Source organism: Pleuronectes platessa, chromosome 4 (genome assembly GCF_947347685.1).
Source record: "Pleuronectes platessa chromosome 4, fPlePla1.1, whole genome shotgun sequence".
NCBI classification, from domain to species: Eukaryota; Metazoa; Chordata; class Actinopteri; order Pleuronectiformes; family Pleuronectidae; genus Pleuronectes; species Pleuronectes platessa.
The window spans coordinates 26780859-26798119 of NC_070629.1; the positions used below are offsets into that span (position 1 = coordinate 26780859).

General features: G+C 44.1%; 1 protein-coding gene across 2 annotated transcripts in view; it reads left to right on the forward strand.

The window, feature by feature from the left end:
- Positions 1-987: 987 nt before the first annotated feature.
- Positions 988-17261, forward strand: part of col27a1b (collagen, type XXVII, alpha 1b) — a 61802-nt gene continuing 45528 nt past the window's right edge. For both annotated transcript variants that reach the window (XR_008338274.1, XM_053420180.1), the window contains exons 1-5: positions 988-1649; positions 3769-3827; positions 7500-8785; positions 11527-11580; positions 16231-16284. Coding sequence is in view for 1 of the 2 variants with exons in the window: in XM_053420180.1 (XP_053276155.1) it covers positions 1597-1649; positions 3769-3827; positions 7500-8785; positions 11527-11580; positions 16231-16284 (1506 nt within the window). In the remaining variant the exon portion in view is untranslated. The remainder of the gene's footprint in view (positions 1650-3768; positions 3828-7499; positions 8786-11526; positions 11581-16230; positions 16285-17261) is intronic.

Below are 17261 nucleotides of genomic sequence, written 5' to 3' on the forward strand. Positions count from 1 at the left end.
GACAAACATGAGTTTCCTTGAGTTGTTTTTAATTTACTTTTAGCATTTCATCTTTCTTGTATTTGCGTACTTCACTTTTTTTTGTACTTGTTTTAAATGTCAATAAACTTGACGAGATTCCATCAATTTGTTTCAGTTTCAGTCTTTGATGAACTTTTCACTAAAGCAATAAAACAATAAATTGAACAGCTGATTACAAGATATATAAACATGTAAAATAAAGCCTGTGGAAAGTGTTGTCATTGTAAAGTTTGTCCACAAGAGGGCACTAATTGGTTCAAGCTCCATTCACACACTTGTTGTGTCGCTTCTGTCCGGATCAAAGCTGGATTTTCTTTTGTCAGTTGAATTCAAACTTCAAAGAACCTCTTTGATTTCTCGTCCGTGTTGATTTTAAAGTTGTGTTCAACAGTTAATGTTTGACAAGTGAGCAAACTCACATCAGCTGAAGTCGAGATTAACTTGAGATTACTTATGTACCCACTGGACGGGAGACTTTAAACTAGAGATTGAGACCATCAACTCTGTTTGAAAAGGTTCACTGACGTTATAAATCAAATGAGACGTAGAATAATTGTCTCAGTGGAGTCGCCCTCTGCTGGTCATTCGAGAGAATACAGGTTTCAGGCACTTCTGCATAGCCATCTACGTCTATATCATGGTACCAGCACCCAGGAACTGGTTAAAATCGACTCTTCTTTTTCTTACTTGCGTGTTTGCCTTTCTTACTCAAAATGTCATGTGAAAAATCATAATTTAACTTGTTTCAAGAGTTTTTGTTGTGTTTGTTGAAAGATTTAGTGCAGATTTGTGTGGGGTGGCCGAGGGGGCCCAGACTCCTGCCTTCAGTATTTCTAAATTCCAGTGAACGGCCCTGCTGCAGCTGCAACAAGCAGATGTGTCCAGTCAATTCATAACCACACACAAACACACACGCAGACTCACACACAGACACACACCTCTGGAAAAGACACACCTTCAACCAGCTGATGGAAACTGAAGTCTTCCCTGGATGTCAGCTGAGGGCGACAGAGGGAGGTGTTCCCCCTCCTCGCTCCTCAACATTTCCCTCGCTCCACAATAAACTTTCATTTTGGGAAGTCGACCGCACGCACATATACACTCACTCACACACATGCACACACACGCACACACACTCACTCACACACACACACACACACACACACACACACATTCACACACACACACACACACATACAGTCGTCATCCTGTCCTGCCACTGTTCTGTTCCCGGGAAAAGCTGGACCCGCACTTCACTTCACCTTCATTGTACTTTTTGCGAAACGCGCGTAAAGGAGGACGCACGAGCAGCTGAGACGCGCACCGGTGGAAACTCTGCGGAGCGTCTATTCTTCTGAGTTCACTGTCACCCACTGGGATTTACAGGAGCAGCAGCATGACAGAAACCAGCCTTTTCTCTGCCAGTTTGTGTGACTGTTTTATTTATGTTTGATGGTGATTTTTTATTTTTTTTTGTTTGGTGCCGTTTCCTCTGCGAAGACCTGGAATGGAAAAAGTTGATCCGCCTCGTGTGGACTGTAGTAAAAACTCCCAGGAAAGAATGAAGTAACCGCGATGGAGCCGGACAATGCCCCGCACTCCAAACTCAAAACCACTGGAGTCGGGGGGTGAGTCCATGTCTATCTTTATATCTCTATATTTAATCGGTTATATGACATTAATGCGCTTTAAGATAATTAATGCACCGTGCACGTTCTTGCAAAGATAAGCTGCAGGTAAAGAGTTGATCTAAGTTCTTATATCTGTTGTCTGCCAAACTTGCTGCAGGATTTGTGGAGGTATCTTAAGAAATTAAAGGAAAATCTTGATGTTTTTTATTAAAATGCACAAAACTCACGAGTTAATGAGTTTCAGTGGTTTGCATGCAAACATGTTTTTATTCTGCTCCACACAGAGTTCAGTACAGTTTGCTGTTGAGGCTGTGTCTCTGCAGCTTGTCTCACAATGAGCTGCCAGACGGTCTGGGACTGATTTCAGGGGGAGAGAGAGAGATGTATGAGAGGAGGAGTAAAGTCCTCTCCTTCTCTTCCTCCTCTCCCCTCCTCCTCTTCCTCCTCCTCCTCCTCCTCCCTGCTGTGCATCTCACTCAGCTGGTTGGCTGTCTGTCCCAATGGGAGGGGGAAATAAAACACACAAAGTTGCATCATATAACCCTGCTGGACATGAGAGAGAGAGAGAGAGAGAGAGAGAGAGAGAGAGAGAGAGAGAGAGAGAGAGAGAGAGAGAGAGAGAGACTTGGTCACAAACTGGACTTTTTTCAGTTTATTTAGTTTCTGTTGCTAATGGCAGTGCAGCAGAGCAGCAGTGGGACATGAAGAGGAGGGAGGAAAAGTTTTTACTGGCAAGTCAAGTGTGCCAGTGGTTGACCGATGGGTTTTCTTTGCTGCGGCTCGGTGGAAAAACCGCAAATGTAAAAGATTTCCTCTAACTGCCGTCTTTATGGCACTTGTCACCGAGCCTGCACCACTTCAAACTCCAGCGGCTCAACAGGCGTCGGGTTTCATGAGCTTCACACAAGAGAACCACTGAGTCTGAAAAACCAACATCATCTCTGGGATAATATCCTATTACGCTCCTCAGAAAATGATACAACACCTCTTATCAGCTCAGTGTGTGAGCTCTCAACAGCCCTGTCATCACTTGTCTTGAGATATAAATGTCACTGACAAAATCAATGGTGGAGGTTTGTCCGCGTGTGGGCTGGTGTGAGGCGACAAATGTCACCGCCGCCACGTGAAAATGGAATTGATTGAACTTTTTGCAGGTTGAGAAAATAAATCCCTCACCTTTTACATCCATCGCGCCCGAAAGTTCACGTTAGACATGAAAAAAGCTAAATTCCTATATTTGAAAAGTGTAAATCATATCCTTCAGTGGAAAGAGATGCAGCGGTGTCAGGTTGTCAGAGGTGCTCCAGTGGGACCAGTCACAGAGAAGCCGGTTGAGCAGTAGCTTATCTGGTTTAAAAAACAGATGTTAGACTCTTAACAAAGCTGCGGCTGCTGTTTTCACTCGTTCTGAGGCAAAGTCATTGTAGGAGTGAAGTTCAGAGTCAATTCCAAATTAGTTTCATCTTTACATGTTTCAATTTAGGCTTATTGCAGTTTCGGCAACCACATACCAATGGACGTAGACTGTGGGTTCCGAAAGTGAAGGTCTCTTGGTATAAGCAGTCAGTTTCTATAGATGTCTATGAGAAGAGGAACTTATTTCTCACTCAGTAAACATTTTCCTGTGGAGTTTATGGTCTCAATCTCCAGATTCAAGTCTTCTCCAATACAGCACGATGTTCATTCTGTAACTCATGGTCCCATTTAGAGTCAAATAGACCCTAAAGCATTGAATCCATTGGGGCGTACAGCTCTACGTCAGGATCCACCCCTAAAGGTGGCACTGACCAAAACGCAAAAAAAATTGAAGGCTTCAAAATGGCAGCTCGCATTTCCCACTCTTCTGCAACTCTGATTGCCGTGGCTTTTATTCAGTTTATTATCATGTTAGTGGATAGGACATGGGCCAAACATGGGCCATACTGACCTGATAATAGTCAAGCCTGTGTAATGACAACACGTTCACTAAGTGGGCTGAGTGATATTCACTTATTTTTAAATTTTAGAGGATCGAACATTAATCAAACAATATTTGAAAGAATTGAATAATATCTAAGATCACCTGGTCCCGTGATTATCAGTCATAACGTTTCCAAACTCTTTTCTTCTTCTCCAGGAGATTTCTGATTCTTTGGACGATTCTCTCCTGCTCTCTGAGGCTGGCACAGGGGCAAGGTAAGTAATGTGTGTGTGTGTGTGTGGGGGGGGGGGGGGGGGGAAGTTAAAATGGGTTCATGGGAAGTTCCAGTGACACGTTCAGGTGTCTCCTGTGCACTACAACACAGTGAGAATATCCAGATTCTAAATTAGGGCACTGATAAAAGTCCCTTCTGGTTCACAGGTTTATCCAAGTTATTCAGGAATGATCTAAAACAAGCACAGGCTGTAGATTTCTGCTGCGTCAGCATCACTGATTGATCGATCAAGGTCAAAGTCTCCGATTCAATACATTCACTCATCCCTGGATAGAATATTAAGTCTTTGTCGGAGATGAGCTTCACTTTTCTGCCTCGTCCCATTGAAGTGGTTGTTTGTGTGCTCGAACACTTGAAAGTGGATTAGCTGGGACCTGCACACGTCCTTCACAACTCTGCTTCTAATTCAAGGGGTGTTGTGTTCTAAGCAGTCTGATGACGGTGGAATTAGAGCTAGATCCCATATTGTGAGTAGAAACATTTTGAAAAACCTGATGTGTTGTGTGATGCACTGACGTCAAATTGAGAAAAATTGTTCAGCGAATATTCCTGAGATGTTGTTATGGAACCTTCGTGACAATGAAATGTAATCGAGGTTTAATATTTTAAAGTCCAACCGAATATTCAGAACTTTAATTAAGGATATAAACACACATGCACATCTTTTCTACATTGTTAAATCTGTAAAATAAAAGATTTCATATCAGCAAACATTTATACCAACATGTGAAAAGCTGGGTTTTATTGGGCAACTGATAAATAGGCTCTAGTTATTTGACCCATCAGCCTCGTGCTCAGCTTTAAAATCTCTCTCTCTCACTCTGTTATGTCGACTGAGTCTCAGCTGTGCCCTGATGTCTGCGGCTGCAGTCGGGTTTCAGTTACACAACTTAAACACCCACAACCAGCACGTCGTCGGATTTTTGCTGTCAATCCAAAACCCGCCAGATCTCATTCAGTTCCAGCTCTTCCCAGTTTCTAGACGCCTTTTGATAACGCGCCCACGCGTGACTGTGTCTGGCAATTACTCTGTAATTCTGCCTTTGTAAGTTGATATTTTCCTCCCATGACGGCTGCCGAGTGTCTACAGACTCGGGGATTCTATATATATACGAGGACGTGCTCATTTGCAAGCTCAGATCCTAATGAGGTTATAAATCTGTTCAGGCAGGCTGCACTGTAATACACCGCTGCTGGTAGAAAGCTGCAGAGTCTTTGTATCACATGAAGGATGTGTTCTATGTTGTTTTCTCTTTTCATGTGGAGATGAGTTGCAATGGAAGGTCTGCCATTGTACACCCAAGAAAATCCATCTACTTCTATGTTTGCACCTTGGAAACTTAATTCTCGATTTGCACAGGTGATGAAATGGTTACACATGCTTATTAAGCTCCACGTTTCCTCAGGCGTTTCAGGGCCTTGATCGAGTTCAGACACTGCAAAGCATCCCTGGAGCAGATCTGGGGTCTGTAGATGTAATACCAACTATCTTCCAGGTGATGGCTCATATGTCAGTGCCAGGAATTAAACCAGCAGCCTCTGGGATCACCGGATGACCTTCCACCTCTAGGCAGCAAACATCCGTCCATCCATTATCGCTACAGCTCATCCTTTGAGGGTTGCAGGGGGGGGCCGGGCATTGAGCGAGAGGAAGGGTGCAACCTGGACAACAACCATTCATGCTCAAAACTCTCCACAAATTCTCCCCCCCAAAAAGAAACTCCACACAGAAAGGATTTCAGATTCGATCCCAGAGTCTTCTCGCTGAGTCACAGACCAACAAAATACCCAAAACCCCAAAACTTCTCTGGATGCTGAGTTCTTGAAGCACAGTTTTCAGATTTATGTTAATTGTCTATCAATTACCACTCATCGTCTCCATTAGAAGACTGAAGCAGCCGCAGGAAAACCTCAGTGCGCATTGACTGAATACTAACAGATTCATTTGTCTGGGAATGCTGTGTTGTTTGCTCTTTGGCAGACTGTTGTCCCTAGGATGTTCTATAATACTCCGCTTTCTATCTTTTCCTGCTCTCCAGGAAGTCACAAAAAGCCATAGGTGACCTGCCTGTCCTCTCAGATTTAAGTGAGCAGGGAAAAGCTGTGAAGATATATTCACAAATCACAAAGTAAAGAGACACCCTAGCTATCTTTACACCGTTTTAAGATTTCATATCTGTGCTGTGTTGGTATCTTAACTGAAGAAAGTCTTTGTTCTTTCAGTTTCTGTCGTTTTTCTCTCTGGCCTCCCACTGCCTGCACACACTGAGGGGGGGGGGGGGGGGGGTTCCCTCCAAACACACAACGTGTCTGTATTTGTGTTTCCTCTGCTGAGCCATAATTCATAATTTAACAGTTTATTTCAGAGTGGCCCACATTTGGTTTGCGTTAGTCTGGAAAAGGAAGGATATGTGAGATTCCATATATAAGCCTTTAGTTTCTGCATTGCACGTAGTGTGGGGATTTACATACTGGGTTCAGGATATGCTGATTGGCTGTGGGGGTTGATCGGCTCTTTATTTTCCAACCTTGGTAAACTAACCAAAAAGCCTGTGTTTGACAGAACTGATGACTGGTGCCAATGGTAAGATAACTGGACTCTATAAGAGCACGGATTGTTTTGTTCAGACTGAAATGAGCATGTGTTGTTGTTTCAGTGGCTCTAACTTCAGGTCTGTTTGGTCAGTAAATACAGTAATTTCAGATTATTGAAGCTTTATTTCCTCGTGAAATATATCAAATAATCAGAATTTAATTATAGATACACAATGGATAAGTCATTTTTTGTGTTATCCTTTTACAACATTCGCAGCAGTGGGTCACAGTTTCTCAGGATCGCCTCTTCAAAGGCTGTTTGTAGCTACCGTTAAACATGGATTTAATTAAACTCAATAAAACTGCAGATCTAATCAGAAAGTACACACAACAAATTACCTGGATCTCCCTCCCATGAGATGCGAGTGGTAATTAAAGCGTGCAGAAAACACACCAGTACGTGTCCACGCGCTCGCGCCCCTGTCAGAGCGATCGGCTTTAATCATCGTATGTTTCCAGAGAAAGTGAGGTTTCATTTTCTGTCTCCGCACAAATACACCTCTTGCCCCCCCCACCACTGTCCTCTTGTCTCCGTCTCCCTGAGATTGCTCTATTTCAGACTGATGCAATGATTACATAATTTGCTGCAATCTCAACAACTGGATGCTGATGTATGGATGTAAGATGTTATGCGCCCTTTGTAAATTGCTTCTGCTGCAGCATTTCCATTAGTCTCACTTTAAACCTGTGAACTCCCTGCTTGACATCCCAACATATCTAATTAGCACTTATACTGCTACATGTTTCTTTGAGCTTTGGAATGGGAGACTGTGAATAGGGACTGAATTAATATGGCATCTTCTTAAATAAAGAACATTATTAAGTTCATAGTTTATTTTTTGGACATTTATATATTGTCATCTGTTTTCCCTTTTGTAGTCTGTGGCATTACTGGAGGATCCTGAAAGAAGGAAGACAGTTAACCATCAGTTTGTTTTATAAGCTTAGAAATCAGGATCGTATTGTAACGAACATGTGGTTCTTGTTTAGTATCTCTAGATACTTAAAGTCTATAAAGCTACCAGTCACTGACTTCCTTCTCTTGTCTCTCTGAAAGATGTGGATGTTCTGCAGCAGCTCGGGCTCTCTGAGCGAAGGCCAGGCGGGGCATCATCTTCAGGCACGAGAACCATCCCTAATGGCTTCATCCCCTTCAAGTCTGGAATCATCCTCACCCCGAGGGCGCGGATCCAGGTTCCTCTGCGCACTGTTATCCCTGCAAACTACAGCTCCGCCAACCTCTCCCTGATCCTCAGCTTGTCTGTCCATCGCGTCAACAGCGCTTTTCTTTTCTCAGTTCTGTCCAAAAAACGGAAAGTGCAGCTGGCGCTGCAGTTCGTGCCGGGGAAGGTTGTGGTCCACGTGGGGCAGAGGAGCTCTGTGAGTTTCGACTATGACGTCCACGATGGCCGCTGGCACAGTCTGGCCCTGGACGTCCGAGGCCATGAGGTGTTTCTACACACTTCATGTGGAAATCAAAGTGTACATGCTGATTTGCCTTTTAAAAAGGAGGAGGCCCTGGATCCGGAGGGCTCTTTCCTGCTGGGCAAAATGAACCACAACTCGGTGCCATTTGAAGGCGCCATATGTCAGTTTGACATTTATCCATCTGCTAAGGCAGCTCATAACTATTGTGATTACATTAAGAAACACTGCAGAGAAGCCGACACCTATCGGCCCGTATTTCCACCCCTTCTACCTCTTTTTTCCATGGACCCAAACATTCCTGTCACTCATGTAGCTCCGCTGTCACTGACAGAGCTTTCCACAAAGGACCAGAGGCCGACTCTGGCTTTGACAGCGGAAAACACCAGGACTACAATTCTTGTCCCGACTGACCGGTCGCTGACGCAGAACCAAACATCTGTGTTTCCAAAACCCGGTGCTGTGTCTGTTTCTCCACCGCTTCATCCAGGGTTGGAAAGCCCGTTCAAATTTCCAACTCAAACGGTTACTACATCGCTGAGGATCAACGTGACGCCACCGAACCCAACTTCACACGCCGGCAAGAACACAGAGCAAAGAGATACTACTGCCAATGGGGATAGTATGGATTTACCTGCCTCTACTAGACCATCGGAGATGAAGCCAAACCTCCAGACCACCCCTGCCTCCACACAGGTGTCTCCTTCAACCGCCTACCTTCCCCATAAAACCCAGTTGAGCACAGTTCCTCCAAAGGAGCCTGAGCCAAGGGTGACCGACATGCATGATGTCAAACCCACCTCGCTTATTTTAGTGACTCCAGCTGCAACAGATGGATTCCAAACATTCGACCAGGAACCGACCCACTACTCGCTGCTGGCTGGAGCTCCTGGACTAAAGGGAGAACCAGGACCACCGGTGAGTGTGTGAGCGCTGAATAAACACAACACAAACATGCCCCAGAAACCCTTGCACAAACTAAAGCACATTTATCACACCCACAATCAGTGCATATTTGTACAGGCACTGCAGAATTGTTATTCATCTCGTGACATGTTTACATTAAAGTGTTTATGTGCTTATCTTTTAAAAATGAATTCCTTGTGAAGTAACAGAGGCATGTTTTAATTCATCATTTCACATCTTTAGATCACAATGATATAGCAGCTCAACAGCTTAAGTTGGTTTCCCTCTCTCTGATGTTTCCATTCGCTGCTGATGTGTCTCTTGTTTGTGTGGTTTTGTGAATTTGTTGGCAGGCATTTGCATCTCTAGAGTGTTGTCTGATTCGACAATGGAAGAGTTGTCTGTGTAACTATTGGGGATCTTCAATTTGTTTCATTCCCTTTCTTCAATGGGTTTTCCCGACTAGCTTAAAATGCTTTATGTGGTGTTAAAGATTTGCTATCAATTTCAAATTGGTGCTGACTATCGTGCTTTCTTTGTTTTTTAGCAGCAGAGGTAGAAACAGTCAGGTTTGAAGCTGCCCTTTGCCGTTTGGTGGTTGTCTGAGTGCAGTGGCTTGCGATGAGGTGTTAGATTCTTCTGAGAGGACTTGTATTTGACTTCTTAGAGATGGGATACTTTAAAAGTAAGGTCAAAGGTAAAAAACTAAAAAAAAGTGTCTGCAGCTGTGGTATCCCTCAGGGTTCAATTTTAGGCTCACTTTTATTTAATATGCTTTGTCTTGGCTCTATTTCCTTTTCTTTTCTTTAACATTGTGGAGTTGTCAGCATGTGACAGAGCCGTGACATGGGATATAACCTTTTACAGGCTCTGAGGATAACTCTGACATTTTTAATGTCTGTAAAAACATAAAAATAAAAGCATGAAATCTACTCAGCATGCACACCACGTACAGTAGATTTCACTGACAAAGCGTTAGAAATGAAAAGATACTAGTGAAGAGATATTCATTCATCATTTTAATTAGATCATCGTAAGACTGCAGGTGAAGGCTGACCTTTCTGAGTTCAGGGCGAAGCTTTGGCACTGAGCAGAGTCCAAGTATTTGATTTTGACATTTATAAAGCAGCATTTGCAGCGGACTATGTGCTCCTTCTAGGCACCGTTCTTCTACCTCTCTTTTGTTAAAGGGATGTCTTTGCCTTGTATTAGATCAGCTGTGACCAATACTTAAATACATAACTTAAATATTTTTTAAGTTAAGCTTTTATAAACCACAGCTCTGAATGCCCCTGAAGCCAGTCAGACCGGTTCTATCAGACAGAAGTAATTAACGCCAATCTATCCCTATTTGCTTCTATCACACATGAACAGCTGTGACAAAATAACCTCAAGGGAAATTATGACTTGGAGCCAGAGTTGCATATCATGAGAAGTTTATAAACCGTATAAACTCTATAAAGATGTCAGATGTGAGATCTTGCCAAGTCTTGGCTCTCACTCCAACAGCGGCTGCAGTTTACACAGCGAATCAGGTGTGTAGACTAACCTAAGGGTCATAGGTTCTGTTCACACCTGGTATTGACATGGGTTTGGGCCGATCCAGTCACATGTGGACAGGCTCTAAGTACGTCAGTTTACACTCGGCATTGGAGTGTGTCTCGAGTGATGAGATCAGATCTCACTTCATCCGGTCTAAACATGTATGTAGTTTAATGTTTGTAGAGACTAAACTTGTTGTGGTTTTTTGACTGGTTGGGTGCAGAAACACATTTGTTGATTAATGCATTTTGTATTTAAGGACGTCAGTTAAGAAGGCGGCAATTCAATGTGGTCCAGGACACATTGAACACACCGCTGAAAAGAAACGCTTTTCTGAGAAAAATTTATTTAACGTGTTCTTTGGCCTTATTCTAGAAAGGAGGAGGGGTTTGTGACCTATACTGCAGCCAGCCACTAGAGGGAGATTAAGATAATTTGGCTTCATTTTTGCAGAGCTCTAATGTCATCCATCTTTATTTAATGATCAATTCCATCTCCATGTGTCCTCTATATTCCCTGTGGCTTTTCAAAGTGTAGGCTGCTGGCTGAGAGAGTTTCATATTGATCTCATTCAAGTCACACGGAATTGATCTATACATCTGACATTATTAAAGAAGCCCAGTTTATCAGGCACACTCTCCTTTCCCTCTTTCTCTAAATGTCCTGGTCCATGGGAAAGGAAGTAACAATCCGACGTCTCGGGCAAATCCAGGTCCCTCAGATTGACCCCTCATTAGATTTGACCTCTAAGAGCTTTGCTAATCCAAGTATGAAATTGTTTTAAAGCTAGCTGGTGTCCATTATTAATGTGACTGGCTGTGCCTGGGCCAGTGTAGAACAGGCTGCCAGGACAACGAATCAGCCTCACATAGCGTGCACTGTGGTGATTTTGCACGGAAATAATATTGGCTTAAGAAAAACAGTGCTGCTCCGGCCTCTAACGAGACATTCTCATGTTTGCCAGCGTCTCTCTGGCCGAGTGCTTGTTGATGGACGTTGGCTAAAAGTTGCAGAGAAGCTTAAGATGTAGTTCCTGATTTAATATCGACCTCGAGGGTCTTTTATCTGCTCTTTCTTCATTCTGAACACTGTCCTGTCTCTCCAGGATTTCTTTGAAATGACACGACAAAAGGCAGAAACTAGGCTTCATCCTCGCTGTTTATGGATTGACTTCACTCTGTCCATGACATCTTCATCTTTTTCCTTTTCAGGGACTTCAAGGACTTCCAGGTTTGCCAGGAAAGCCCGGAAACAGGGGCCCAAGGGTGAGACAAGTTTCCATTCACCTTTACTTTAGTTCCCTCTTTCTATAGTTACCATGATGTCTCTCTAAACCCCTCCAAAGCCTGAATGATGCCCTAATCGTGTCTGATCCCGCGTTATCGTACCATCACACCGCTCTGAGTGCACTGGCAGGGACGGGCTTTGAGCATTCATGATCAAGCACTCAGTGACATCTTTGGATCAGGGAGCATTATTCATCCAGACGTTAGTTTGCTTTGGCTCAGGGTTTGATCAAGCTGTGCGTCTCCGCTGCCAAAGTCCATCTGTAAAGCTGGAGACCAAACAACCATAAGCTACAAACCTGCAGGTTGCCAATTTGAAATTAATCGAACACATGCGGTAGGAATTACTCAGACATGAAAAAAGGTTGCCCAAGCGTTTATACGCTGCATTTATATATAGGAGAACAGCGGCGGTGCTTAAATTAGGCAAACGTCCTATGTTAACAATGAGTGAATGCCTATAGTGTGTTAAACTCAGTTGTGGAGCCTTCTCTCTCGACTGGGAGCTCCTGATGGAACCAAGGAGTGAGAGCAGATGTTATTTCAAGCTCATGTTTTCAGAAGACATTTAAGAAAGGGGGGTGGGGGACGACGACATTGGAATATGATTTGTCCCAAGTGACAGTTTGTTATTTTGGTTTCTTTCTACTGCCCCGGTACTGATGGATGTCTGTGCCCTTTTAATCGGCCCCTATTTGAAAATGAAATGAGGAGAAGTTGGACTTCAACTGAGATTGCAAACTTGGAAAAAATGGAGAGATAGCAATGACGGTTGCAAAGTTCCTGTTGAAGTCCTATTGCAGAGCACTCGTGTGTGTGTGTGTGTGTGTGTGTGTGTGAGTGTGTGTGTGTGTGTGTGTGTGTGAGCTACCTGCCACAGCCCGTGAGACTGCGGTCGGGCCTCAGAGGGGTGGGCTGTGGGAACCCAATCTCTTTAAACATGGAAGAAAGAGGGCTTTGTCCCCATCTTATTAAAGCCATTTAAGACCCTGTCTGGAGCTCAGCAGCTCTATCCAGGAGCGCACCAACCTCTATAGAGTTCATTCATCATCAAGCTCTTGAGACCCAACCGCAGGCCACGTCGACCTCAGAGCAACAAAAAGCTCCAACAAAACCTTAGGGAGCCGTTCAGGTTCTTACTGATTGTTTTCTTGAACTGTCAGAATTTTTTCGTCAATAGTTCAAATGATGAAGAAACACCTGGAACCCAAACATAACTCTCAAGTGGATCCGATCAGGGGAAAAAACCTGCACAACCCACAGTAGAAGATTTTTATTTTTATAACATAGGAGTTAATGAACGGTAACTCCCCTCATTCAGCTGCTCAAACAGTCATTACACTCTGTTGTTTATGTTTCCCTGCTGTTCCTCAACACGGCTGGTGGCTGAGGGTTGTGCACACTGAAGAGTAACAAATCGTAATGTTGTTTGTGTGTGTGTGTGTGTGTGTGACTTTAAGACAACAGCCTCCTATTGTTTTATTAAGTTCAACAGGCCTCGAGAAATGAAGGACACGTGTGATGAATTTTATTCTCCTCAGCATTTTCTGACTTGCATAGAGCGACTCTGATCATGGGAAGGTCCTTTGCGTTTCTCTTTCATTCCAGATGTGGGAGAAGTCGCAGGGGGAGAGATCTGATGTGAAACATTTGCTGTTGCAGGAACTGTGTGGTCTTTCTGGGGAAAACTTGGGCAAGCTTACTCATCGTAAATTCTCCACAGCAGCTGGAATGTGCCGGCACCTTTAGGGATTTACCTCAGCGATGGCGAGGTGTCATGTCTGACTGAGCCGACAGCCTCATCGCCCCCGCGGCCGCCGCTGCTGCTGCGACTGAGTTGCATCTGTGATATGTGAGAGCGTCAACGTTCCTCGAAACTGCCATAAGCCCGGCAGAGTGCCGGAGTTCACCCAGCCCCGAAGGGAAGGCTTGAGAGAGGATCAAAGAGGGCTTTGTGCAGAGGAACAGACCCACCAGCGTGCAAGCCACTATATGCTGGGTTTTTGTGAAATTGAAAACATTTGCATAATCACTGAGGGGAGGGTTGGAACTGTATGACGACGGAGACTCAGCTCAGAATATGTCACCGGTTGATTGGTGTGGAAAACAGATTTGATTTATGGATGTTGTCATATTCAGACTCTTCCGAAATGAATCACATGTGTACGGATCGATGAGCAGCCTCTCGGAAGCTTGATTAGCATTTTCTCCGTTATTACTAGTTACACAGACACTTCTCCACTATTACCCTTGAGCTAACAGGGAGCACATCGGGAGAGTTGAAGTCTGGTGGCAGAGTTTTCACAGATGCCAGTGACACAGAGTTCATCAGAGTTCATCACCAAGGAATTCTTCCACTGACAGTAACGCGGAGCATATGCAGACCGGAATTCTAACAATGTGTTTTGAGTTTGCATGAATTGTAGAAGCTGTAATTTAATCAATACATACTGGATGGAAGTATTTCTGTATATATCAGTATATTTTAAGCCCACCTACCAGATACTACTCAGGCTGTGTGATTATATTTCCTGCTGCAGCAACAGTACTTGAACAGATGTAAGAAATAAAACAGCACTTTTACAGTACAGTTTTCTGCACTGAAACAATCTGTCAATCAATCAGAATAGAATAAAAAATGTATTTCGATCCACACCTAAATGGACACACTCATAAATATTACTCCCCTAAATGTGATCCATGAATGATCCATAAATTGGTCCTTTACTGGCCCCATCCTTTCACCAGGTTTCAGGGAAATCTACTTGATGGTTTTTAACTAAAGAAATCATTCAATCCTGGGCAAAGGCTTGACTTCCCATAATGACTTAATCTTTTCAAACATGAGCATTCCAGTGGTTTGGCTAGTTGCTAACCCTGTCATGCTACTGGCTGCTCTATGTCTCAATCAGATCAATGATCAGAAGCATTCAACACTTAACTTTGCACCAAAATTCTGGCCAATTGAAATAACAGTCAGTCAGGAATACTACTATCCGAGCATGTATCATATTGAATAATCACCAGGCTAAGGACCCAGTGTTTTTTCCGCCCGCGCAGTCCAGAGAGGGTGTGAGCGGCTCTGTTCTGGGTTAATGATCTATAAAACAGAAGCACTGCATGTGTGACTCCTGTAAAAGCCATCGAGTCACATCGTAAAACCTGATCACAGCTTTGGCATACAGGTACCCTTCATCTGCAGGCCTCAGCTGTGTTTGTGTGTGTGCTGCGGAACTGGGTTTATAGTCCTGCTCCTGTGCATGTTGGTGTTTGCTCCTCGGTGGAATCGAAATGCTGTCTTGCTTTTAAATAATTAAGCAAAGAGGATGTTTATTCCCCTTATCACCCACGTGAAGATAGATGAACAAGGTGACTCATTCTTCCCTTTATCCACCGGGATAACATCCGCCCACCGAGTCATCGGCATCTTATGGACTGTGAGACTGCAATTTGTAATATTCTGCCCTGACCTCCCAATTTTTCTGTGTCTCCTCTTGCCCGTGCTTCCTATCTGGAGGTAATGACTTCCATACGTTTTAATATCGAGCAAGGGAAAGGGGGGGATGCTCTGAATAGAGGAGGAGGAGGAAATCTGTAGATGAGCTTCTGGTAAGTGTCTCCATATGCCCAACAGCAAGCGCCTGCGAGGGGGAAGAGGTCTGGGCAGTTTGAGGGAAGAGGGGTGGGCCCAGGCTCGACTCCCTCTCCACAGTCTGATAATAGAGCACAGATAAGTAACAGACAGAGACCGGCTGGATCACCCAGCCGTACACTTACACCTCTTGGCCTCCAACGTCTGTTTGACTCAGAGTAATCCTACCCCTCACTTTCACCTCCAGCTCCATGGAAAGTCTGAATAACTCGAAAGAAGGGGCTGGAGATACAGTAGCTTCCTGTTCGAGACATCTGAACATGTTTCATTGCGTTCTGGATTTTGCTGGGGGAAGATTTTTCCATGCTCAGCAGTTCTACCCCACTCCACTCAAGTGTGCAGTTAAATGGAGGACTATTCTGCTGAATGCCTCAGGAAGTTGCGGCTTTATTCCTCCAAACAATCACTCTTTGCAGCTTGCTTTAATTTGTAGTCCTTTCAGCCAGATAGAAAAAAAATCTGTCTCCTCATTCTCTGCTCCTGTACATCTTACCCACCTGGCCAGACCGGCAGGAGATGATCCATTTAGATAAAACAATTGGCGCTTATGCCCTCATGAATTACGTCTAAGCACATTTTACGTATATATGACAGATGACCTTGGCTTTGGCATGAAGCATTTGAGGAATGGTGGCCTTAACTTTGTGGGGACCTAGAAAACAGTGGAAAAGTGTGTGGATGAGGAAAATCACATCCATATGTCAGGACTTGGGACAGGCAGGAAGACAGGCAAGAGACACAGAGCGTCTCACAGAGCATCTATACACAAACACAGGGGGATCCTGGGGCACTGCTGAGCTGTCCCATAACACAGGCAGTGGAAAAGGAACAATATGTGCTTACATCTGTGAATACCTCATACATATCACTACCCCCCCCCCCCCTCCCTTAGCTGCTGAAATGGAAACCTGCTCAATGACCCTGATGACCACCCTTCTCTGTCTTCACTAATTATGTGTGTGTCTCTCTGTTTCCAGGGTCCGCCCGGCCCACATGGAAACCCTGGTCGTCCTGGCTCTCCAGGAGTGAAGGTACAGCATTGATGAATCAACAATGTTATCTCTCAAATTTTTCTAAGGAACATAACACCTGTACTCTGCAGCCCATTAAGTGGATCCTAGAATGAGTTATTAAGTTTGTAAGCCAAAGAGATAAAGTCATTCGCCTTGAACCAAACTTACAGCTTATATTGAATCTACTGTTTCCCTTCAAATAGTTTGACTAACACTAGAACACAATAAGTTCATCTAAATCCTCAAAGAAGTCATCTTGGACTAATCAAGTCCAATAGACCCTTCATCTTAGAGAAAGTAAAAAATTCCTGTATCAACCCTATTGTCTGGTTCTTTGCCTAAATGTATCCATTCCTCTCACGGCCCATTTCCCACCCTTCCAGCAAGTTTTGTTGAAATGCATTCAGTAGAATTATTTTACGTAATCCAGCTAAATATCAAAAAGAACGTGAATTATTGTTGGTGCCAGACAAGCTGGTTTGAGTATTTCTGAAACTCTAAACTGCTGCAGTTTACTCAGACTGTTGAGAGACACAAAGATAGATCCAGTGGCGACGGAAATGCCTCCTCGATGACAGAGGCTAGTGGAGAATGGACAGGCTGACAGGTTAATCAGATAACTGTGGCATAGAATGGACAGCATGTCAAAACCGGAGACAGACGAGCTACTCCACCAGAAGACCACATCAGGTTCCAGTCTTGTCAGCAAATAACAGAAATCTGAGGCTGCGGTGGACACACACCCGGCGAGACTGGACAGTTCAAGCTGGGGAAAAGAAACGCAGCCTTGTCTAATGAATCATTATTTCTGTTGAGGTGCACAGATGGTAGCATCAGACTTGGGTATCAACAGCATCACCCCATGGGTCCATGTGTCAGCAGTCCAGGGTGGTGGTGGTGGTGGTGGTGGTTGTGTAATGGTGTGGGAATTTTTTCTCTTGGCAGCCTTAATAAATGAATCATCATTTGAATGCTGCAGCCTATCTGGGTCTTGT